This window comes from Anas platyrhynchos, chromosome 3, assembly GCF_047663525.1.
Source record: "Anas platyrhynchos isolate ZD024472 breed Pekin duck chromosome 3, IASCAAS_PekinDuck_T2T, whole genome shotgun sequence".
Classification (NCBI taxonomy): Eukaryota; Metazoa; Chordata; class Aves; order Anseriformes; family Anatidae; genus Anas; species Anas platyrhynchos.
This window is the reverse complement of record NC_092589.1, coordinates 67848319-67872977: the sequence shown is the minus strand read 5'-3', so window position 1 is coordinate 67872977 and position 24659 is coordinate 67848319. Positions and strand designations below refer to the sequence as shown.

The following is a 24659-nucleotide window of genomic DNA, read 5'->3' as shown; positions in this document are numbered from 1 at the left end:
TATGAGCTTCAAGGAATTTTACAATACGTAGTTATTTTTCCTATCAGATCTCTAGTCTTTGGCTTTGTCCATAAAAACTAGAATTGTGAAACTGACCAAATCTTTTATTTAAATAAAAATCAGCTTTTATTTTTCTTCTTTAGTATGTGTCTAAACATTGGCACTGTAAAGGTATCCAAGGAGGCAGTATAAAACACTGTGTGATATCCTTATGAAAATTATCTATTTTAAAACATTTTTTTTGGAGTTGGGGAAGAGTGGAAATCATACTTTTATCACCATATTCTCCTGCCATTTTGCTACTGTTCTTTAATGAACATCAAAACATCATCTCCTCCAAAAAATTATCCATCTATAACGCTTCTGACAAGATTCTGACTGAATCTTGTATTCATTGTTTGAATTGTCTCTAAAAAATCCCATTTCAAAGAAATATATTATTATTGTTGTTTTTAAACTGTGAATGAAGACAGACAATGGCTCCTCATCAGAGGTAAGTAAGTAATCTCAAGTGCAATTCCACTCTAATTGCTGAAAATATCTGCTAGGTCATCAGAAAGATTCCTTGTCATAATAGAAGATCAAAATATTCGTATCTAGAACTTCTCTGAGTATTGGTCATAACAAATACTCAAGCTGTTTTTGGCAGCAACATCTTTAAGAATAAACTACATTTTCAGTCCAGTTACGTAACAACTAGGAAAGGGCAAAATGCTTTTTGGTAATAGCACCTATCTTTAAAGAAGTGCATCCAACAAATGATGCAGGAGGAAGGGATGAATGCCCCTCCTTCCGTCCTTCCCTCTCAGCCCAGTTTGTGATGTAGTCCTGTATTTCTGATTCATTACTCCCTCTAAGAAGCTTCCCATTGGCATTTTTAAAATTTCTGTTCATCACCCAATCCACCTGATCACTAAGCTTATTAAATGGTAGAAAGTTCCTATGAGATTTTGTTCATCTGGAGAACTGAGCCTCAACTAGAGAAGGAACAAAGCAGGATATTTCAATTTTATGCCTAAGGCCTGAATACCTGCAATTCTATTGCTTCAGCTGTTTCAAAGGTAGAGGTCAGTGGAAATAGAAAACTCAACTGCAAGGTCACCTGCACCAACAGAGCTACCCAAAAGAACAGTTAACCATGAGAGGTCATAGCATTCCTGAGTATGGGAAGTTTGCAACACATGGTGGAGACCATGACACTAGCATATTACAGAATCACAGAATGGCCGAGGTTGGAAGAGAGCTCTGAAGATATCTAGTTCAACCCCTGCTGCTGAGCAGGATCACCTGGAGTACATTGTGCAGGATGGCATCCAGGCGGGTTTTCGATATCTTCAGAGAAGGAGACTCCACAGCCTCTCTGGGCAACCTGCACCAGTGCTCTGTCACCCTCATGGTAAAGAAAAAGATAACACTACAAGTGGAGTTCTTTGAGAAATAGGCTTGCTGGAACCTTGAGAAAACTAGTACATTTACAGAAAACATTTGTGTTTCAATGAACTGGAATTTGCTGGTAACAGGAAGATAAAGTAGCTATTTTAGTAACTTCATATCCCTAATGCATAACGCCAGTTTTACTGCTATAGCAAATTTCAATTGCTTGCCTCCTGCATCCTATTGCCTCTGACAGCTAGGCATCAAGGATTGGCTTTCAATGTTCATATCTTTTTCAGAAGAAAGACAAATAAAAGCAAACTGTAAAGTATTAATCTTGGGAAAGGGGGTGGACAGAGTTCATTAACATTTAACATACGTACTGTATATTATTTTCCTCATCTGAATCCACATCACAGCAGCATCATTGCTGCTAGCAAAAAGTACACTTCAAGTAAGATTTGTGTTACTGTTTATAATTAAGCACTGCAAATGCATAGTGGTTTATCAGTTATTTTTTCTTATCCCTTATCTTCAAAATGATAACAACCCAAACTAATTTGATTTTTCCATATTTGCAGATATTATAATAGACTGAAATCCTGAGGGATTCCACAGCAGATGGATGACTGTGTTATTCTAATTACAACTACCTACGGGTTTAGAAAGCTGTCATTTTTTTAAGATAATATATTTCCCATTTCAAGGAACATGATAAACACTGAGTATCTATACACTATACTGGATCCAGTTTCATGAAAATTGTGGCTTCTCTTCATTAAGACTAAACATTAGTTAGAAATTGTTTCCCCAAATCCCGATTTATTGAAGAGAGTGAATGGGGGACACATGCAATTGCAAAATGCATTTTTGGCTTACTTAGATATTGAGCTAGGAAGATGCATCCATTTCTCCCTTCTGTGCAAATACTGTAAGTGTAATACAGAACTGGGGCCTCTCAGCACATTCCGTCTTCATAGGAATGCCACACTGTATATTTTATTGGGTAAGAAAGAGTGAAATGAGTGTAAATTTGGCTACACAACTGATTCATACAGTCAAGCTTTTTTAATCTACCAGAGTGTTGTATAATCCTAGATTCAATTTTGGAACCGTATTTTTGTTTCACCTTCTTGACAATCGGCATGAGTTTATTGGTCTTAGCTGGTTTTACTGGAAAATACTCATTGCTACACCTGTCTGAAAAATGTGTTATGAAATTTTATTAACTGACTTCCTGTAAAACATAAAATAAACCTTTGATGAATCACACCGTTTGACTGAGCAACACATTTTCCAGAACTGGAGAACTCTTCACAAAAAGAGTGTGTGATGATGGCACTGTTGACCGGGGGGTAAAACATTAAGAGAATACCTGCCCTTTGCCTACAGTTCATATCAGTGTCTTATCTCCAGGCTACTGACAATCCTTCAGAAGGTTTCTCGCTATCCCATTCCTAACCTTATATTTATCACGACAGGGAATATCAAAATTTGCAAAAGAAAATTGTTCATCATCCAACCTGATTTTTTTTTTTACTGTGAAGGAGAAAGTGTCATCTTTAATTTCTGATCTTAAATGTATTTACTCTAGCTTCAAACTCCTGTTATTTTATTTGGGGTTTAATTTATCATTTTAGGGTTTAATTTATCATTTAGTAGTTCTGAAGGAATAAGTTCGTCATAATCAGAGCAAATGAGTATATTTTAGAGAGAATGAGGTATCTGATAAAACCAGTCATTTTAAATTATTTGTTAGATGCAACAAATCTTCCTGTAGAAAAGCAGGAGGACTTTGCATATTGCTGAATTCTGAGATTCACTTTTTTTCTCTTTGCAGCTAAAGCAGTGAGGTCACAATGCATCATGGAACTTTTATTTAAGAACTGTATACATAAACTTCTTTAGAGAATTCACGTCCAATACTGCCTGTATAATTATGCATGAAAAAGTGATTCATAAAATACAGAAAGGAATATTATACAGACTGGACTGGTTTTCTGAAAAATATATAAAAAAATAATTTTTAAAAATGGGTTGGTTTGTTGAAAACCTGTCCAGCCCAAGATTTTCAAGAGCTTTTAATTTGTTATATTTGTTTTGTCTCTGTATCTATCTTTTAAGAACAGAAAATCACAAGGTATAATTTCATGTATGTGATTGTCATACAATTTTCAATCTTGGTTTCTTTAAAGTTGGCATTAAATTTTAGATGAACAGTATGTTATTGTTGACAGCTCCATCTGATCAATGGTTCATGTTGAAATCATAGGTTAATGAAGTAGAAGATTCAGGTTCAACCTTCCTTAAGTTGTTTTAAATACTCATTTTGAACAATGGGTGGACAAGAGTGGATTGAAAATACACTCTTCTGCACTTCTAAGTGCAGAGGGTACAGATGTGTCCCTTCATTAGAGTTTTTCCACATTAGATGGGAACACTTAATGATTAAGTGTTGTGATTAAGAAACAGCAGGAATGCTCTGCATTGCTGGGCAAGACATCCACTTGGAAGTTGCACAGTTCCTCCTCCGTTCTTCTTTCAGTTAAGTTATTGCCTTATTCAGATCAAATCAAACCGACAACATCTAACAGGAAAAACTTTTATAGTCTGCAGGCTGCACTATCCTCTAAAGAACCAAGAGATAGGCAGCCCCCATAGCAGGACAAGAAATTGCACCTGAGCCTTTAATATCATTGGAGATTGTACAATACCTTAAACTTTGACCCAAAAAGAAAAATGTACAGAGAGGAGCAAGTTGGGAAGTTGGGAAGTCTAGGTGTCAAATCTTTTAAGTTGTGAAGATGTTATACTTTTAACAGAGTAGCTGAAATAATGATTTGAATTGAGACAGATCTATGCAAAAAGCAAGTTTTATGAGTCAATAGCAAGTTTTATGAGTCAATGAAAAATTTTTTGTTGCTCATTATGCCTCTTGAGAAGTCAAAAAGTAAGTAATAAACTGATGCAGGACAATAGGGTTTAGAAGAATCTTTCAGTACAAGTTTTTGAGAACTGATCTTTTAAGGAGGAATAAAAAAAATGACAGAACTGGCACTTAGCAAATCTCTTCCTTAAGCAAAGAGAAAGATTCTCAAATAAAATGCTCTGTTAAAGTATTCAGAAGATACATGGCTAAATGGCAAAGGCACTACATAAAAGAAAGAGATCTAAATTACTAAAGGTGTTTTATGCTTTGAAATTTCAAAGGCATGTCTGAAGATATATTTTCATCCTATGGATGTGAGAACAAAATAGAAGTATAAATAATAGGTCCTCCCCTAAGATGGCTTGGTCCTCTAGAACTCCAAATAAGTAAACTACGACCTAGGAAAGAAGTCTACAGATATTAAAGAATGAAACTGCATTTTCCAGTAGTTATTAACTATGCTTTTGTATCTTTTGATTTTATAAGTAAACATATAAAAGTAAAACATATAAAACATATAAAAAGTAATATAAAACATATTACTTTACATTCAGAATAAATTAACTTTATCATTCCTCCTTTGTTCCTGGCTGTAAGCATAATATCTGTATGAAACTAACACTCAGATTGCTCTGCCAACAATAACAATTCTACTAATGCGATATAAATGGCATAATTAGGGGTTGATTACATAATAAAGGGTTTTCAAAAGGTAAACCAGATTGCTTAAGCTTGCTTAAATATTTATGCCACCAGGTCTGCAAATCATCGTGAAATAGGTGTCAACAAATACTTTGAATGACACCCTTGCCTGTTCTTCATCTCCTTTCCACTGCACGCTAGAAATGTGAAAATATCACTAATAATTGTCTATACTGCTTCCTCAAGTACATCATCGTTTGCTCCAAACTGAGGTACATCAGTTAAGTAATGAATTTCTGAGTTGTTAAGGAAAATTTTCACCAATCCCCAAACCACTACAGAAATATTTAAAAGGAAAGTAATTTGAATATGAAGAGGCTTCACAGCAATAAATTATTAGGAAACTGACCTTTATAGCTTTCCATGCTGAAATAACAATCCGATCGGCTTTCAGAAAGACGTGACACGAACTTTTCAATTAATTCTGCCAAAACTGCAAAAAGAATAAAAATATTTAAATGTTAAAGGCAATGAACGAAGTGGGGAACTGTATTGCCTAACAAGATAACTAAAGCTATTTGAATTTCTGCATGTTTATTCATGTTTTTATGGGGGAACAATTCAAAGCATACTTAGTGCTTTTGCATTCCTACCACCATTCCTAGCTTAAATTAGATTTTAAATAGCTTTATTGAGAATATATTCAGTGTAAACTGAAAGAGAATTCACTATTATCTTTGTATCCTCCAAGGATTACTTCAGAATTTGCTACATTATTTCAATATAAAATTACAATTAACTATAATTAAACTACAATATTTTATCCTAAAAAAAAAAAAAAAAAAAAAAAAAAAAGAAGAAAAATACCCCAAAATGATGCCAAGAAAAGTGAATAAAGTTTTAAGGGCTGTTTCCAACATGACCTATGACCCCAAAAGATAAAATCTATACACTTAACTATAAAAGCTATACACTGAAAGTTAAATGACTAGAGTATTTCCATTTGGAAAATCTGTAATATCAGATGATGTCTGGAATGTTGTTATTCAGTTCTTTCTGTGGAATTTTGAGTCTGCACATACTGCACAGAGAAGCCCAATGCTGAAATCTTGTCACTACATAAGAAATTACATATCCCACCTTAACAGAATGTTAGCCAGGTAGTTAGTGACAACTTTCAATGATCTTCAATTCTGCAAGTTTGAGGCTCCTGCAACTGAACACACTAGCACCCTACAGAGGTAAACTAAAGGATACAAGGAAGTCTTTATAAATACTGCATGGAGGATATTGAGATTAGCCATATTAAGAACTTGATATAGCAATGATGAACATTTTTGATAAGTAAATGCTATTGTTATAATAAGCTGGTTTTAAAGAATAGCGATATAACTTTTTGCAGTAATGCAAAGCAAGGGAGCATTCTTACAGAGTAAAAAAGAGTTTTCTTACAGAGTAAAAAAGAGTTGGGATTTCCCGTTTTAAGTCTGCACTTTACAATTTCCTTGACATCACCTCAAATGCAACTCAACAGTGTTGAAGCTTCAGCACCTAGCCCCACAAAACTTCATGCATGCACAGGTCTTGTCATTTTTAAGCTGAATAATTCCGATAAAACATTTTAGCATGTAGCTGTACGAACAGTCATAGCAACACAAGCGAAGCATAACAATCTGTGGTGGAGATGGCAACGGAGAAAAGCAGAAAAGCAGAAAACTGTTGGTAGGAAAACTGGCAGAGAAGGAGTGCAAGCTTGCAGTGCATGAGGAGAAGGAGAAGGAAAGAACCTCGATGCACAGTCTGATGCTTGTTATGCCAGAAAAATAATGAAGAAAAGAATCTCACAGACAATAACTAACTCTTATTCCAACCATTTGGAAGCTAACAACCATTTTTTAAGCTAATATACTGACATTAAATTGTGTGTTTTTGTTTGTTTGTTTTAATGATTAACTGGATAAAAACATTTATGGAGATTTATCTAGAACTAATCCTTTTTTTTTTTTTTTTTTTTGTGAAGTTTTTTAGAGGCTGAGTTTGGGTATTCCCCTATATGTGAAAAAGAAGTTTCACTACAACAGCTAAAAACATGTTTACAGTCATAGTAACCAGGTCCAACAGTAAAAAAAAAAAAGAAAAAGAAAAAAAATCCTTTGCATTGCAAAGGATTAGCAAATCAAAATGAAAAATATTACACATATTATTTATATTGTTATGCATTTTTATGAAAAGAACTATTTGAGTCACACCTTTAAGAAACCACATAGGGCTACCAAAAAAAAATATTTTGTAGAAGAGCAATGGTTTATTCATTTTGTAAGAATAAACAATCTCACATCTTCACTAATAGGCTTAGTGAAATTTGGTCCACAAACATTGTAACAAATATTTGCGTAAGTAAAGCAAGAAAAAAAAATAGCAAAGAGGAATAAAGTATTTCATAATTCAATGTAAGTCAAGTCTGAACACTGTGTTTTTCTTCCCCTTTTTTGTTGGAAGCCATCCACACGCTTGACCTAACAGTTAAATATTCCAGTTCAGTGCTTGAGTTAATATGAGAAGTGACAGCTCAACAACTACTAAGCAATTTTTTGAAACTCAAGCACAAAATTGATTTCCACCATTTGAAAGTATTTATCTAAGTGCCTATCAGGATCTTTGAAAAGCTTTTAATCAAGTTTGAGAGGAGAAAAGATGCAGAAGAGTTTATCAAAACAAATTTGGTTAATATGGAAATAGAGGGTTTTCACAGGACATTTTCTCTTCCACAAGAATGTTCATGTGAAATGACAAGTAGCTATTTTAATTTTTATCTTTTAATACTAAATCATTTAGCTGCCATGTAGACACAATCAGGGAACCTTTGTAAAGATGGAGACTGGCTAAATGATTTTTCATTTAATTGGAAAAGGAGCCAAATGAAATTTAGAAAAGTTCATTGTACAACACAGTCAGTGTTGTTGCAATAGCCCACATCTCACGCAGAGATTATGTCCATACACAAAAATTAGTGTCAAGGCCTACCAATTTGTTTACGATGTTAATTTTCTTAAATTATGGTAGCTTGGCAGTATAAATATCAAAGTTTTTAAAACACTGACAATTACCTCATGTAAATTGAATCCACGCATCCAAAATAAAGACAATTGTAGCTTGGGAGTGTGTAATCATATACAAAAGAAATGGAAGAACTTTGAAATCTACTAAACTATTTCAGTATGCCATAAAACAGTTGTATTCCTACAGGACATTTGTTTTGTTATTTTTTCTTGAAGAATTAATGTACAAAAGGAAGGTAATTCAAATTGCTTCTAAACTGCATAAGAACACTGATTTAAAAAATTATGATTCCAACTGTTTTATTAGGTAACAACCAGAAGTTATTTAATTACTTCTCTGAGGGGTTTAAGCCAAAAAGGTCAAAAATCACAGCACATATTAGAAAATTTTTGATCCTCTAATGTAACTAGTATTAGGGGATCATATTCTATACCAATTCACAGATCCTTCAAAGGAATTTAGAAGAAAAAGAACTCTCTTAAGAGTCAACAGTAGTCCTTCTTGACTTGTGTTAGAGGTTAAAAATTCATGAATGAAAACCTTGGACAGTTGACTTTTTTATAAGTAGCATCAGAAATTTTCAACTCCATCAACCATAGATCAGTCCAATAAATCTATGAAAAACGCAGTCAGCAAAGAAAATTTTCTCTCACACACTTAAAAAGAGAATCTACAGAAGATTACTCTGCAGACTGAAGTTAGTCAAGTCTTCTTTAGTAGCACCAACGGAAGGCTGAAATTTAAGTAATTTTCAACCCCCAAAAGTAGCAAGATGTTCTAATAATGGTAGAAACATAGTATTTCATTGTCTTTGAATCCAGAAGACTCTTTCCATCAAAAACGAAAGTCTGTAACTATTATCTTAACTTCTACAGCAGAGTGCTGACAACTGAAATACTCTTTGCTGCGATTCAGATAGCTGTCAAGTGTGTCTTGATATAAGCTACATTTTCAACCCTTGACTGGGTTATTTTGAAAATAACCAAGTCTATTGTCTTCTGATACTGAAGAGAAAAAAATAGTCATACCTACTGAAAATATTCATCTTTTTCATCGCCCATCCCATGGAGTAAGATCTGATGTTACTTTCAACTTTTTGCAGTGATTGCTAAAGGCTGTAGCACAGGAACATCACAAACAATGACTTTTCATGAATTCCAAAACACTGTGTTGATTGTAATGACTCTATTGTCATTAAACATTCAACTCATTGTAAAAGATAAAGAAAAATCCTGTGTTTTCTGGTATGATTTCAGATGCAATTTCAAGAGCTTCTGATTATGTTTTTTGTATCTTTGAAGCCAATCAATGGTTGCTGAGACCAAAATAATAACTGCCTGAAGGTGAAAATTGCTCCAAAAAAAGAAATATCCTTCCCACATTTATTTTTTGTTTGTTTGTTCACTTTTTAAAAGAGAACATTTTAGAAGTAGATGGATAGGTCCTAAAGAATACTCCTGATCTAAGTCCAGATTCCTGAGGGAATCATGCCATGATGACTGAATGCCCCCCAAGGAGCAAGTAATTGTAGCTGAGCTTGTTATCTCTATCTGTATCCACATACAAAGCTTGACAAAAATGATTAGGATTTGGGGATGGATTACCTCTCATTATAAATGAAAGAATGTTACTATATAATTACATAATCTTTGCAACACCCTCAATTTCTCCTATGTAGAGTTTAAAGTCTCCTAAGATATGAGTGGACTAAGGATGCTGGATTGCCCCCAGACAGGAGAGAGGTCAGCTGCTGATACAACACCAACTGGGAAAATATAAGGGAGATTTCTTGAGCTAAAAACCAACAACAACAGCAACAACAACAAAATAAAAAGCTTCTACAAATCCCGATGGATGAGGGATGAGACGGGTTTTTTGAAACAGGCCCAAAAAATAGTTTGCTATCACACAAACTATTTGAACATTCAATACACTAAGCCTAGATACACAGCCCTGCAATTTTCCATGTAAATCTAATCTTTTTTGGGGGAGAGTTGGTTTGCCTGTTTCTCTTCCTGCTAAAGCCCAGGTTCAAATACAGAGAAAGCCCTGATGTGCTGAAGATGCTTCAGGGAGGCTGCAAAGACTATTCCAAAAAGACTTAGCTTGACTAAGGACTGTATCAGTGGTCCTCTAGCTGATCTGAGCAACCCAGAGACACGCAAAACTGCACAATAAGCAGCTATTTCCTGAGCATGCACAAATCTATGGCACGTTTACAGAAGGAATGATTAGAATGTTTCTGTCTGAGCTTATTGTGCTTAGAGCTGTGGAATGTTGAAGCTGCTTCTCTATTTTTTTCTTTTAGAAGAAAATATTATTTTCTTTTAGAAGACCAAAAGAAATTCTGCACTTTCAGTCCTGCTGCACCAGAAGACATACATGTAAAAGTCTGAGGAAGGTTCGTATCTCCTTTTAGCAAATAAAGAAAGCCATTCAAAATATAACATAATCCTCAATAAAACTTTAAAGAATCGTTGCTTACCAATGGCTTTCCGTTTACTTGCTTTTTTCAACTCTGTAAGTCATACTTACTTGTTCCACTGATGATATCCGGTCTGGCTTTCATGACTTTGCAGAACTGTCTTCTACAAATATCTGCCCACCCACTTTGTTTATCTGGATTTTTTAGGAGTGATAACAGCTTGTCAAGGTCTTTATCTAGAAGAAATTAAACTAGTGTTATTTTTTAATGACAACCTTGGGTTCTTTTTGTTCATTTTTCTTACTTGTTTAAAATTTAACTACGGTAAGTAATAAGTAGCTACTAGATACAAAGTACCACAGAGACAAAGTAGATGCATTCAGAAGCACGAAACCATACCAAGTATCAGGGAAGACAGACACATATAATAGCTTTATCATTAACTGGTATTTTTGGCAGACCTCACGCGTAATAAAGAAAAGACTAACTAAATATCCCCTATCCATGACAATTAAACTGGAGAAACAGCTAGTCTTAAAACTGATGATGTTCTGCTTTACACAGAACAGAAATATTTATTTTAATTATTGAAGAGTTTTGAACATTTAAGATGTTCTTGAAGCACATTTTATAACTCCGCTATATTTATTCCTCATTTGTCCCAAAATGATAAGAATTGGAAACTTATTTTAAAGATAGAAGTTAAACCTAAACTAAAACCTAAAATTTCATCACAGAAGCTAAAAGAGAAAAAATGGACAAAGAACCTTTATCATACATACACGGATTAATAAAAAAAAACCTGTGAGGTGGCAGCATTATTTTGTTGAACACAAAATGAAGCATGCTAGATAAACTGCAAAGTAACAACGTTCCTCAGAAAATTTCTACTTCTTTCAGTGAGCAGATTTCCTTCAGATGCTTCTGCTATGGGTGGATATAAAGGCATATAGGTGTATGCCTTCAGATTGCTAGGCATACCTATCAAGTAAATTTTGTGAAAATATACTGGATTGTCAATGGTATGAGAACTCCTATCTTCAGTGTTTCCCAACTTTAGCGCAAAGAGACAAAATTCTGCAGAAGACTACACTGAATGCATATGTTTGCTGTCACTGAAACATGCCCTAATAGCCACCTTGCCTATTTATTTTAATATTTAGAGAAATTTAGAATGTCACACTCAGTTCTCTGAAGAACCTAGGTGCACCCAGCATACTCCACAGTCAAGGGCCACAGACTCTTCATTGGTGCTGTCAGGATACAAGAATATAACACAGGAATTTTCTGAATTCCGAATGCTTGAATTTTACCTGAGCACTACTGAAGTACAGTATATAATTCTGCTATATAATAGGCTCAAAAATATCAGATAACATTTTTCATTAAAAGTTCAGCCTGCTTATAAAACAAACTCAAGGAATAGTTTACAAAAGGATTTTTATGAAAGAATCCTTTTTAATGCAAAGATAGAACTTCAAAGATTGCTCCTTACTGTTATTCTCACCTTGTTATTAAAGCCATATTCTTTCTTTACAATAGGAACACATCTTCAATATTAATATTGGCATTGATGCAATGACAAAAGACCAGTAAGTATGTACGTTCTTTTCTCTTGTCTAAAAAGTTTGTGGTTTTTTTTTTTATTATTATTATTACTATTTTCTACTAAGTTGGAGGAAATTACACATACTCTATCATTTTTCTAGAACAATCTCAGACTGAGCCAGTAAGTTTCACAACTGGCTGAGTCTAACAGAGGTTTGAAAACAGAAGAACCACAGTGACAAATGCAAAACCAGCTTGTGTAATCATACATGAAAATGTTAAGTTGGCTTTCAACAATATGGTATCTGTACTTAAAGTCTGAATATATTTTTCTTTAAATGAAACATTTCAGCAACCAAAATTTCTATCTTGGAATTCAAATTGAACAATGAATACTAGCAATCCATCTCTTGACACATGAGACTGCACACTGAATAATGCATACAAAGTACTGATTAAAAGAATGCATACATATGCTTTGGTTAATCAAAGAGGAAATATTTTCTTCCCATATCCAAGATTTGTTAAAAAAGAAAAATGCTAATATTAATGTGAAAGACTTGCTCTTCTACTCTTTTTTTTTTTCCCCTGAAGGCAGAACAAATTTCAAGTTAAAATGCAAACTAATTTTATAAAGTAATTATATGTAAGATAAGACTGATCAAACCCAGTTTTCTAGCATAAAATACTGGCCCTACAAAATGGAAACAATCAGTAAGACCATCTCTCCTCAGGCTACTTGGTTCCCAGAGCACCGGGGAGTGCTATGAAATATTTTGTGGTCAACTAGAGGGAAGAAAAATGTTGGTATCCTGCAGCAAGGTAAATGCACATGAGTTCACTTCAACTGTGCGCATTCCCTTTGCTGCGGGATCATGCAGTTCCTATTGTTATGAAAGATCATAGCCTGCACTACCACTAAGCATCCACTATGATGACAAAGTTTCTTCAGATGTTTCAAACTTTCTTTTGCTCTGTTTTTATGTTTGGGGTAAAATAAAACAAAACAAAAAAAAAACAATCACTACAGAAATGAATTCTGTCATGAAAGGTGACTTCTAATTAAAGATTCAAAAAGCATTTGAGCCACTCTATGGCTATTTACAAATCTTGCTGTAATTTCAAAGAGTAACAACAGAAAGAGTGATTGGGCATTGGAATGGGTTGCCGATGGAGTCACCATCCATGGGGGTGTTTAAGGAAAGGTTGCACCTGGTGCTTACGGATGTGGTTTAGTGGGTGATATTGGGGAGGAGAAGAGGGGGGGGGGACTGTTGGACCAGATGATCTTGGAGGTCTTATACAACTTTAATGACTCTATGATTCTGTGATTTTATACCTTCATAGTGTTTCAGTATTCAGTTTTCCACTACACCTTAATTGTTTCTACAATCAAAATACATTTTTCAAATGATCTTATTCTTTTAAGCTGATTAAAGGATTTTCAACAGAATTACTATACTGCATATAATTTATTTTAAGCTGGTCTAATGACCTTAATGATGTATAATCAGCAAATTGTCTCCCTGTCACTGGAATTTATTAAAACAATACATAGTATTTTTTAAAAAGCTGATTAAAGTAACTTAATTATCATTAATAATTCTTCCAAACTAATTAACATTAAATTCCTTTGTTATCCTCAAATAACTAAATCCTCGGTTAGTATCTTTCCAAATAACATGGCACTGATGCTTAGAACAGCTTATGTGAGTACAAAAATTTAATGCAAAGAATGATTTACAGTATTATCAACAGGATTCTTAGTTCTTTTTCTCTCTTCTTCTGCCATTTCCATAACAGGTGAAGGTTGAAGAAAATCATAGAACAGCAAAGCAACATAGCTCTAAAAGTTAAACAGGTTTTCACTTCCTAAGGACTGTAGTAATTCAGTTTGGCAGCTGAGGATCAGAAAATACAAGCTGGGATTTAAGAAGTCAACTTACCAAACAGAGACCAGGGTGAAATTTTGATACCACTGAAGGAAATAAAACTACTAAAAAAAATCCCCCAATAATTTCAAGAAAGTAGCATTTCAAGACCATGGCCCATCCATCTTTGCTGCTTCCTCCTGGCTTCTTGATTTGACCCCTATTATCTTTGCAGTTAGTCTCTATCATATTCTTCCTCTCCTGCAAGTTATACAAAATTAAATCTTTATTTTATTTTGTGACTGCTGAAAAGCACACAAGCTAACAGCTAGCAGCATCAATGTGTCTAAAACTATACTGTTTAAATGCTCTTTAAATTGGTCTTTTGCAATGCTAATTTATGCTCCAACAACAGAATAAGGAAATAAATATTACTGTACTACAGTCTTTTCTGAAACTTTGCTAGAGACCATAGACTACTGTGTTTGCCTTAAGGTTTCTCTGGGAAGGTAATACTTACTAATTAAAAACAACAACAGAAAAAGGAACTTATGCAACTTCAAATATGTACCAAATATAAGAAACATAGATATGTTTGTATGTATCTACTAAAGGTCTGCAAAAGTAACAAAAATAAAGAGTAAATGCTCCAGTAAAGTATTCAATACCCACTCACCCCTGCCATGCCAACACTTATTTTTCATTTCTGACAGAGAAACTAGCTTGAGATCCATGCAACCAGGATACTAACATAACCATGTATTTAATATACCCATTACAGTCTGTAACAGGTAACTCTTTTTCTTCCAGCTAAAGCATTTGCTTCTCCTAAATTTGTCATTAAACATGGACTAGCACCTCCTCCAACAGGTCATTATAGCACAAAAAACTGTGTCTAAGCGCATCTTAATTTTATTTTTGAATGAAAATGTCTTCCAACAAACTTATGATACCAAATAAACGCCAACCCAATTTCACAAGTTAGTAGGTAACTGTAACTTGCCCAGCAGTGACTAGCTGAAGTCCAATCACCACACAGTCCTCAGCAAAGGAGGAAGCCTACTGAATGTTACTAAGGGTGGAGTTTCACATTATTGCTAGAAGCATTCTAAAAACATACTGATGCCAAATCTTGATCTTCTTTTACCTCTCTTCTGTTACGTTACTAAATGGGTTCACTATTTATCCTAGATAAATGACAAGAATAGGTTTATTCTGTAAGAAATGCCAGAACTGCTGAAAGATGGGAAAGAGAGAAAGTAAGGAGGGCAGAGGAAGAAAATAAACAAGAGAAAGGAAAGAAAAGGTGAGGAAGGAAATAAGTGAGTCCTTCCTTTCTCAATGATAGTGACCTATTAAATAGGCCCAAAAATAACAACAAATCATACCTTAACAGGGTGATTGAAGTGAAGCTTATGTCTATTTAATTCATATGCTGCAGGCCCGCCCTTTTCCTTGTGTGTGGTTGTTTTCCCACCCCTTCCATTCATTTGTGCTAGCACTAGTTTTTCAATGTAGCCTTATTAAAAGAATAACCACATGTACCAGTTCATGAGGTTTTGGCTGGGATAGAGTTAATGTTCTTCCTAGCAGTTGGTATGGTGAAGAGCTTTGGATTTAGGATGAGAACAATGCTGATAACAGGGGGATGTTTCAGTTGCTGCAGAGCAGTGCTCACACAGAGCCAAGGCCTTTCCTGCTCCTGGTGCTGCCCGGCCAGCGAGGAGGCTGGGGGCGCCCCAGGAGATGGGAGGGGACATGGCCAGAACAGCTGGCCCAGGCTGCCCAAAGGGATGTCCCACACCGTGTGGTGCTGTGCTCAACAATAAAACCAGGGGAGTTGGCCAAGGCAGGCAGCTGCTGCTTGGGGACTGGCTGGGTATCAGTCAGTGGGTAGTGAGCAATTGCACTGTGCATCACTTGCTTTGTATGATTTTTTTTATCATTACTAATATTTTTCCTTCCTCTTCTGTCATGCTGTCTCTAGGTGACCTGTTAAACTGTCTTTACCTGAACCCACAAGATTTACCTTTTTTTTCCGATTCTCTCTCCCATCCCACTGGTGGTGGCAGTAAGTGAACAGCTGTGTGGTGCTTGCTGTCTTCTGGGTTTTAACCACAACTCACTACAGCTGCATGTGTGAGATTTGAACCACCACACCATAACTTCCTGCAACTTTAAACTGATTTAATTCCCTGAAAGATGTTGCTTTATAATTCTTTAAATTATTCTTGTGTCTAAAGCAGGCAAAGCAGAGGAAAATTCATAAATGCTTTACAAAACATCAGAAATGCCACAAGCCCCTTCTCATTTGATTATGTTCACAACAAAAGTGGTTTTCTGTTACAAAGAAATTCAGATCCGTAAAGCCATGTGTATCTTATTAAAAATCTGAAGTAAGAGATAATGAATAACCTGACCATATCATATTGCACTATCACATGAAAACAAATCCCTGCAAGGGTTATTATGAATTCCTTCTTTTAGGAATATCTGTGTTCATTTCAGATTTGCCTGTACGCTTACTTTTTCACCTTTCATTAATAGAGTAGAATTTCTTCAAGAGGAAAAAAGCAGCTCATATGTAAAGACTGCCAAAAATAAAATAGAGGAGAAGTCACAAAGTGCAGGTGACGAAAGTAACAGGAAAGCTATCACAGCTGGTTCACTGACAGAGGACCAGGGGTGGGGGTTCCATTCACATTAGAGGATAAAGTAAAGGCAGAACAACGGATGAGATAAAACATTAAAAGGCTTTAAGAACATGATTACAGAAGATTTTTGATAGCGATTCTGAATTCTAACAGTCACAGAGACAAAACGTATGATGGAGTGTGTATGGACATTGAAAACTCTAAGCAGTGACTGTAATTGCAGGAAAATTATGGACACAATTCTTCAGTCACACTCATCACCAACTGTCACAACTGCAGAGCTACGAGAAGAAAAGGACAACAGATCTGTGCTAATAGAAGAATGAATATTACATGGAATATCATTTTAAAAGTTTAACTTTTAATAACCCACGGTGTAGTTAATATTACAAGTCAAAAAAAAAAAAAAAACACATTATTTTTAATAGTTGTAACCTGAATAACAAAGAATTATATCACTCTGAAAAGCTCTTGAAAATTCTTCCTCAAATTACATTACTGAAATTGTAATTGAACAACTATAACAAAAGAAAAGCAACAGGATATCTTGCTGCAGTGTAAACAGGTGGAAATGGCATAATTAATTTCCACACTTACATAATGATCTGTAGAAATAATTTGAAGTTTCATTATAAATTGTATTTGACAGAGGTGAGCCATTAATACACTGCTTTCCAACAGATTTGCAACTTTAAATACTGGCTGAAACAATTAATGCACATTAAAGCACAACTCATCAAGTTGATTTTTCCATACATCCTTTCCTACAGCTATGTACATAACTCAGGCAAGTGCCTAACTAACACCTGCTAAACCAGGGCAGATTTGTAAAGAATGAAGCGCTACAGATTTTCCTCAAACACATGCAGTCCACACCTTCCACAAACACCCCAAAAGTTGAGTCTACCCATTGAAAGTATCATCATGAAATGGAAGAATGTAATTTTACCAGCATAAATTATGATTGCTTCATTTTTGATCCAGTGAGGCAAAATATCCACACCCAGTCCACACCCAAAATGCACAACCAGAAAGGTACCACTGCCGCATGTATCACAGAATCACAGAATCACAGAATTTCTAGGTTGGAAGAGACCTCAAGATCATCGAGTCCAACCTCTGACCTAACACTAACAGTCCCCACTAAACCATATCCCTAAGCTCTACATCTAAACGTCTTTTGAAGACTTCCAGGGACGGTGACTCCACCACCTCCCTGGGCAGCCTGTTCCAATGTCTAACAACCCTTTCAGTAAAGAAGTTCTTCCTAACATCTAACCTAAAACTCCCCTGGCGCAACTTTAGCCCATTCCCCCTCGTCCTGTCACCAGGCACATGGGAGAACAGGCCAACCCCCACCTCACTACAGCCTCCTTTGAGGTATCTGTAGAGAGCGATAAGGTCGCCCCTGAGCCTCCTCTTCTCCAGGCTGAACAAGCCCAGCTCCTTCAGCCGCTCCTCGTAGGACTTGTTCTACAGGCCCCTCACCAGCTTTGTCGCCCTTCTTTGGACCCGCTCAAGCACCTCCATGTCCTTCTTGTAGCGAGGGGCCCAAAACTGAACACAGTACTCGAGGTGCGGCCTCACCAGAGCCGAGTACAGGGGGACAATCACCTCCCTAGCCCTGCTGGTCACACTGTTACTTCAGAAGAATTTAGAGATGGAAGAACAAACTATTTCTTGGATTTTCTTCATCATAAACACAGCATGAATAAGTTCTTTTCAATGACCACCCATCAATATTCTACTTCAATTTTTATCTATGACTTCCATTACATTTGCTACTTTCATAAGCTACTTCAGGTCTGGGACTGTGAAAACGAAGCTCTACGGTTCCCTGACTTCAGAAGTACATAATCTTTACAGAAAGCAACAGCCATACGAGTTCCAAAATATTCACTCTAATTTCAGCTTGCATTCAAAAAGGCAACTTCCATCTTTTTTTTTTTTACAGCTGACACCACAATTATAAGACAAGAACCAATTCTGAAAGGAAAAAAGAAAGGTAAACTTCTCTTCAGGTGTCCATGTCACCTGGGTAAGAAGAGGGGAGGTTAAAAAGAGGTCAGGACAGTCAGAATAAAACCTACAGTTAAAACCTTTTCCACTTCAGCCAAAGAAATCGTACATTCTTTAGCAGTGCTAAGAATCTAGTAGTTTTAATTATTCATGTAGTATAAGCACCCCAAGAAGTGGACAGAAATGATACCATAGAAGTTACATAACATCACAGCGTGAAATCTGAACACCACCAACTTCAGGGAATCACAGAAGAACTGCACTAGCCTTCGTTCTTTAGTGATGGATATAACAAGCATTTAAACATCCCCAATCATATGATGTACAATTTTTTGAATGGCAGCAGAACTCTTGCCATACCGATGAAGTCTGTGTGAGCCCTGTCCAGCTATTTGCACTGAAAAAGAAATGTCTAACGAAAATGTCTTAAACTTTCTAGCAAGCTGTGTAACAGCTATACAACGTGAATGCTGAATAAATACAACTCCAAAGAGGTTGCTTTTAAAATCTCCACTGATGATTTCATGACTTCTAGATGCATCCTACTAAATTGTTTTAAGTTAATTTGTAACAAATCTTCACTGCCAAATAAACCAACTACTTTTTCTGCACAGGGACATGGAAGAGCTAACTGTCTTCCTTAAAATTGCTTTTTATATACTGAGAGACTTGCCTTTGCTTTTTCAGTATCAGCCGGTTGCAATTATTCCTTAATACTAGGGCCTAAGGAAACAGCATGAAGTTGTGTAAAGGGAGGTTCATGCTGGATGTTAGGAAAAGGTTCATCATTGAGAGGGTGGTCAGGCACTGCAACAGGCTCCCCAGGGCAGTGATCATGGCACCAAGCCTACTAGAGTTCAAGAAGTGTTTGACAATGGTTTAACTTTTAGGTAGTCCTATGTGGAGGGAGTTGAACTCAAGGATACTTGTGGTTCTTTCCAGCTCAAAATATTATGTGATACTGTGATTTCAGTCTATATTCATACATAACATCTCAAAGGCACGATTTGTAGCTCTGCTCTACAATTCCCCTAATGTACTTGTTTTTCTTAGACTGCTATACCCATGCTAGAGCACTCCACTCAAGGACTCACCGGCTTCAACTGCAAACAATTATCTCCTGTCCTGTACAAACATAACCCATAGATATTAATCATAACTTGTTCCAATCTCTTGTGAAAGAACCCTCATATCACTGTCATATTATAGTGTTGAAAAATTGAGTCCAGATATACCCCATTTTCTAATCTTGCTCTTGATTTCTTTTTTTCCAATTACAAGAATCTGTAATTTATGAATTTAATTCTTTTCATATTTGATCTATTCATTCTCACGCTTTTTTTCCACAAGAACTTACACATCCTGAAAGCTTCAGCCCAGCAAATCAGAGATTCACAGTTTGATGAAGAATAATTCATTTTAAAAAATTAGAATTGAAACAGAACACACTCAGTAGTGTCTTTTTTTTACAAGTAAAAAGCATTAAATGTTTTGTTTGACTATGAAACCAAATGCACTGTTCATTTTTGAGTTGTATAGTATTTTATAATATAAAAATGCCATTTGAAATAAAATATATTCCCATACCTCTATCTAACATACTTGCATATCTTTGAAACTTAATTCTAGTAAATTTACTTTTAGTCAAAAAGTTTTAACCAAGCTTTCCTAACTGGTTGTCATCCTGTAAAGCAACAAACACCAACCCCATTCCATTAGGCCACTTGTTAATGACAAGCAACAGAATTGCTCTGAACAAGACAAGAGATGTTCTGAGAGATATAGCAAATATTGAAGAGTAAGGCCACTTGCCTTCTTGAAGACATTTTTAAAAGAACTGGGCACCCATTTTACAGTGATTTGATCTAAAAATTTAGTGTCTTATGAAAATTACCATGGGAAACCTGAACAGTATTACTAAAGTAAATAAAATTCCCTTCTTTTATAACTACACTGCTTTTTCTCTTATCAGAGAAAGGAATCAGAGTATTCTGTTCTTTACAAATTTTGTCAACTGCTTTATTTTTCTAGATATCTATATAGAGAATATTATCTAAACTTCATTTGATGTAGAACTTCTATCACTTCTGAAAATCTACACTGGCTGAAGAAACTCACAAGTAAGTTTAATAAGAACATCTCAAGGATATAGTGAACATGAACAAATACAAAGGACAATTTACTTATTATAACTCATTCACCAGGTTCTTTTGCATTGTCTATGCAAATTAAAATCTTAAAATGTTTTCTCTGTATGAATTAAACTGCTTTGCCTAGATAGTTCTTCAAAGGATTCTTTAGTCTACCCACATTACAAATTGATATTCAATGCAGAAACCAACTATCCTAAACACTGTCTATTTCACACACCAACAAGTTTTGTAAACACGGGGATCTGAATCAAGAAAATAGTGTACAAAAGATATGTAGCTTAACCATAACGTCTTGCTTCAGTTACTAGAGAGACGATATAAATATATCTCATGACTCACCCACCTGAGACAAGCCAAAAGGTTAATCTTTAAGTTTGCATTGGAATTAGATTAGTAAACAGAGCTTTGCAGATTGACAGTTGCACAAAGCCAGACACGGAAAACCAAACCAACTTACTTAGCTACAAATGCAGCCAACAATGAAAAATCCTTAGGTATTTATGAGATCATAATCTATGGAAAAAAAAAATAAAAAAAAATAAAATGACAGATGTTTGTTCAACATCTACACTATTTGAGTGCTTTGTACATACCTTGTCTGAATTCAGTTTTCCTAGGAATTTCTGCAAGATAGCACTTTGGCAAAGGGAACGATGAAAACATTGGCCAAGGATATGGATCACTGCCCTAGAAACAGGACCAAAAAGAAATTAAATTAGGTCAAGCTCCCAGAACTATTGATTATATAAGAAAATAGGCTTTATATACAATTCAAGATGATATACTTCATAACTAAAATAAAAGTTAAAGGACACAAAATCCACAAAGACTTTGAGCCAAAACTTGTTCCAGCATGCACCACTGACAGTTTTGATGTTACAATTCTTTTTTCAACCAAAAGGGAAATTGGAAGTTTTTTTTTTTTTAAAACAAACAAACAAACAAACAAAAGAACCTTGTAATTCCAATTTTATGCATTGATCTAGCTGTCTTTCCTGTGCTGACAGTAATTTGTGTTCCATTTTTGTAAGAGTTACTTCATAAGAAGTAGAACATTTAAAGGAACTGTTTAACGAACACTGTACTGTTAGAACATTGATGAAAGCTCCAAGTATTAAGTACCACAAATGTAAACTCAAGCATGGAAAAAACATGATATAACAAATAGAAAGGTAATAAAGAAAAAACAGAAATATAGAAGTAAAAAATGGACAAATTGCATTCATTTTTATAGTGAGAAAAGTATTACTAAAATGCATCAATACAAAAACGTCATCTGATTGTGGAGTGTCCTAGGCACATGCCAACAGTGCATGCAGTAAAAAAAACGTATTTTTTTCAGTGTCAGTGTTAGCCCTTTATAAAGCTAAAGGTGGACTGCTATTTTATAATGTTAAATAATTTTCCATGTCCTAAAATATCAAAAAAAATGTTCAATTAATGAGGATAAGAGGTAAAGAAACAGAAATTAATAAATTTTAAATTCTAACCTTATCTAGTACTCTCTGAGGCAAAATCCTTTCCTGTGGTCCTCCAATAAGATATACTCTAACAAGAACATGGTTTCTCTCAACTGATAGGCCATCAATTATAATATCTCTGGAAAACAAAACAAGACACACAAAAAATTAAAAAATCACTACCACTTTGATTTACCAATGACTGTTTAATTCAGAAAACTGTGCTGAGCAAGAATAACTTCAGAGATGCACAGCGCAGAGTTAAAACATGACTTGGGCAATAAATAGGCATAAAGAAATAAACAGAAACATGAAGTGTTTTGTGATGTCTGCAAGTATTACTCTAATTTTGTACTCCTCTATCTAATACTGACCGGAAACATCTAAGCAATTAGGGGAAACAAAAGAGTAGAAAGGAGGGTTCCAAAGCTGGTGAAGGGTCTAGTGTACAAAGGAGGACTATGAAGATGGTACAGGGTCTGGAGGGCAAGACATGTGAGGAGCGGCTGAGGCCCCTTGGTTTGTTCAGGCCAGAGCAGAGCAGGCTGAGGGGAGGCCTCATGGCGGCCTGCAGCTCCCTCACGAGGGGTGCAGAGGGGCAGGCGCTGAGCTCTGCTCTCTGGGGACAGCGACAGGACCCGAGGGGATGGCATGGAGCTGGGACAGGAGCAGTTAAGGCTGGATATCAGGACAAGGTTCTTCACTGGGAGGATGGTTGGGTACTGAATCAAGCTCCCCAGGGCAGTGGTCATGGGCACTGAGCCTACCGGAGTTCAAGAAGCATTTGTACACTGCTCTCAAACACATGGTCTAATTTTTTGGGCGGTCCTTTGGGGACCCAGGAGTTGAACTCAACAATCCTTATGGGTCCATTCCAACTTGGGATATTCTATGATTCTAAAACTTCAGGCTTTGTTATGCCCACATGCTCAGTAACTAGGGCAGAAACAGTTAACAGCATCAAAATCTGTTCCCTTTTTTGGCCTATCAGCAATTTCTGCTTTCCCAAATAAGCAGTTATTCAGAACTTAACACACACCTAACTTGCTGTCTTAAATCAATTTGTACCTCAGGGTACAATTTTTTTTTTAAAGGAACTAAAAATCAATTTTTATATACCGAGTTTTTTAGAATACAGTATCTATTGTTTAAGGAAACAATAGGTCTCCTGTTCAAATAGTATATAACAATAATGTTTATCTACTGAGATTTTAGCCCATGCAGTTTGATTCAAGCTCTGTACTGGTCCCATACAGCAAACAGAAAGAGTTAAGTTTTTAACATTAAACATGCTGAGAGAAAGGACAAAATGGTTGGGACTAAATGAACATCCACTTCAATCCCCAAAATATACTTTCATTTTTTAAAAGATAAATTGTGCAATTTTACTTAAAAGTCAGCAATAGAATCTCACAAAAGTTGGGGAGCTGACTAAGGTACAAATAAAAAAAAAATTCAAAGTACTGGTGATGCCTTTAATATGCCTTTAATACATACATACCCTTATTTTATATTATATACATAGAAGAGTAACATCAAGTAATTTCAAAAGGCACAATTGCACCAACAAATTTTGCACTCCATTTAAAAATAAATAAATAAATAAATAAATAAATAACAAGATTTATGCAAATGAAAAGGAGAAAAATACTTGCCTTTCACTTTTACATTTTTGAGTTGGAAGTAGGAAAAAGAATGAAGTATCTTCTGATAATTTAAGATTGATGATAAACATGCTCCTAAGTAAATTTATATACATTAGATGCTAACTACAGTAAGAGCATCTCTGTGTTCAAAGCTACTAAGGAACTCATATATACTCAGGAGAAAAGTCTGACAATTCAAATAACATTTACATAGGCCAATTCTTACCCTGGTCCTTCAGAAGTTTCTGTGACATTTTCTTCCTGAGCAGTTAGTAAAACTTGTGATACTTTATAGCGAGTTTCCAAGAACAAAAGGGTATTAAGCTCACAGCAAAGCACATTTAACAACCTGCAGGACACATTGAAGTGATAGCGCATCAGTCAGAATTCCAGTAATGCACAATAAAACAAAGGTGAACATGTTTATGAGATCTCAAAATGGGGTGAGGGAGGAAGCGGGGGAGGACTTTCAGTATCAGAAAAATACACAGACAGAATTGGGTCAGGAACGGTTCTGTATCCTCTTTAGCCACTCAAGTGTCACAGACTCGAGCAAACAGGGAACGGGTTCCCAAGAAATTTTACATGTGCACTAAACAACCACAGAAAATAATCACTGGTCAGCTCAGTCTGGTTTTGAATTTCTATCACAGAACACAGAAGTGACACAGACTTAATAAGACATTACATGGGACATGTGAAGAAATTATATAATAGGTAAGGTAACTCAAGATCGGGTTACCATGGGCAATGTCAGGGAGAGACAAGATAAAAACACATATTTCCTTCAGAAAATAGGCTCTTAAACGGTTCTGTACTATCAAATTTAACACAGCTCAAAGGTAATAAAAGATTTAACATGCAACAGAACCAACAAA

General features: G+C 35.5%; 1 protein-coding gene across 9 annotated transcripts in view; it reads right to left on the bottom strand.

The window, feature by feature from the left end:
* Positions 1-24659, bottom strand: part of TBC1D32 (TBC1 domain family member 32) — an 82279-nt gene that overhangs the window by 13239 nt on the left and 44381 nt on the right. For all 9 annotated transcript variants that reach the window (XR_005264622.2, XR_003496472.3, XR_003496473.3 and 6 more), the window contains 5 exons: positions 24008-24130; positions 22166-22274; positions 21269-21362; positions 10541-10666; positions 5355-5438 (listed from right to left, as the gene is read on the bottom strand). Coding sequence is in view for 6 of the 9 variants with exons in the window: in XM_027454613.3 (XP_027310414.1) it covers positions 5355-5438; positions 10541-10666; positions 21269-21362; positions 22166-22274; positions 24008-24130 (536 nt within the window). In the remaining 3 variants the exon portion in view is untranslated. The remainder of the gene's footprint in view (positions 1-5354; positions 5439-10540; positions 10667-21268; positions 21363-22165; positions 22275-24007; positions 24131-24659) is intronic.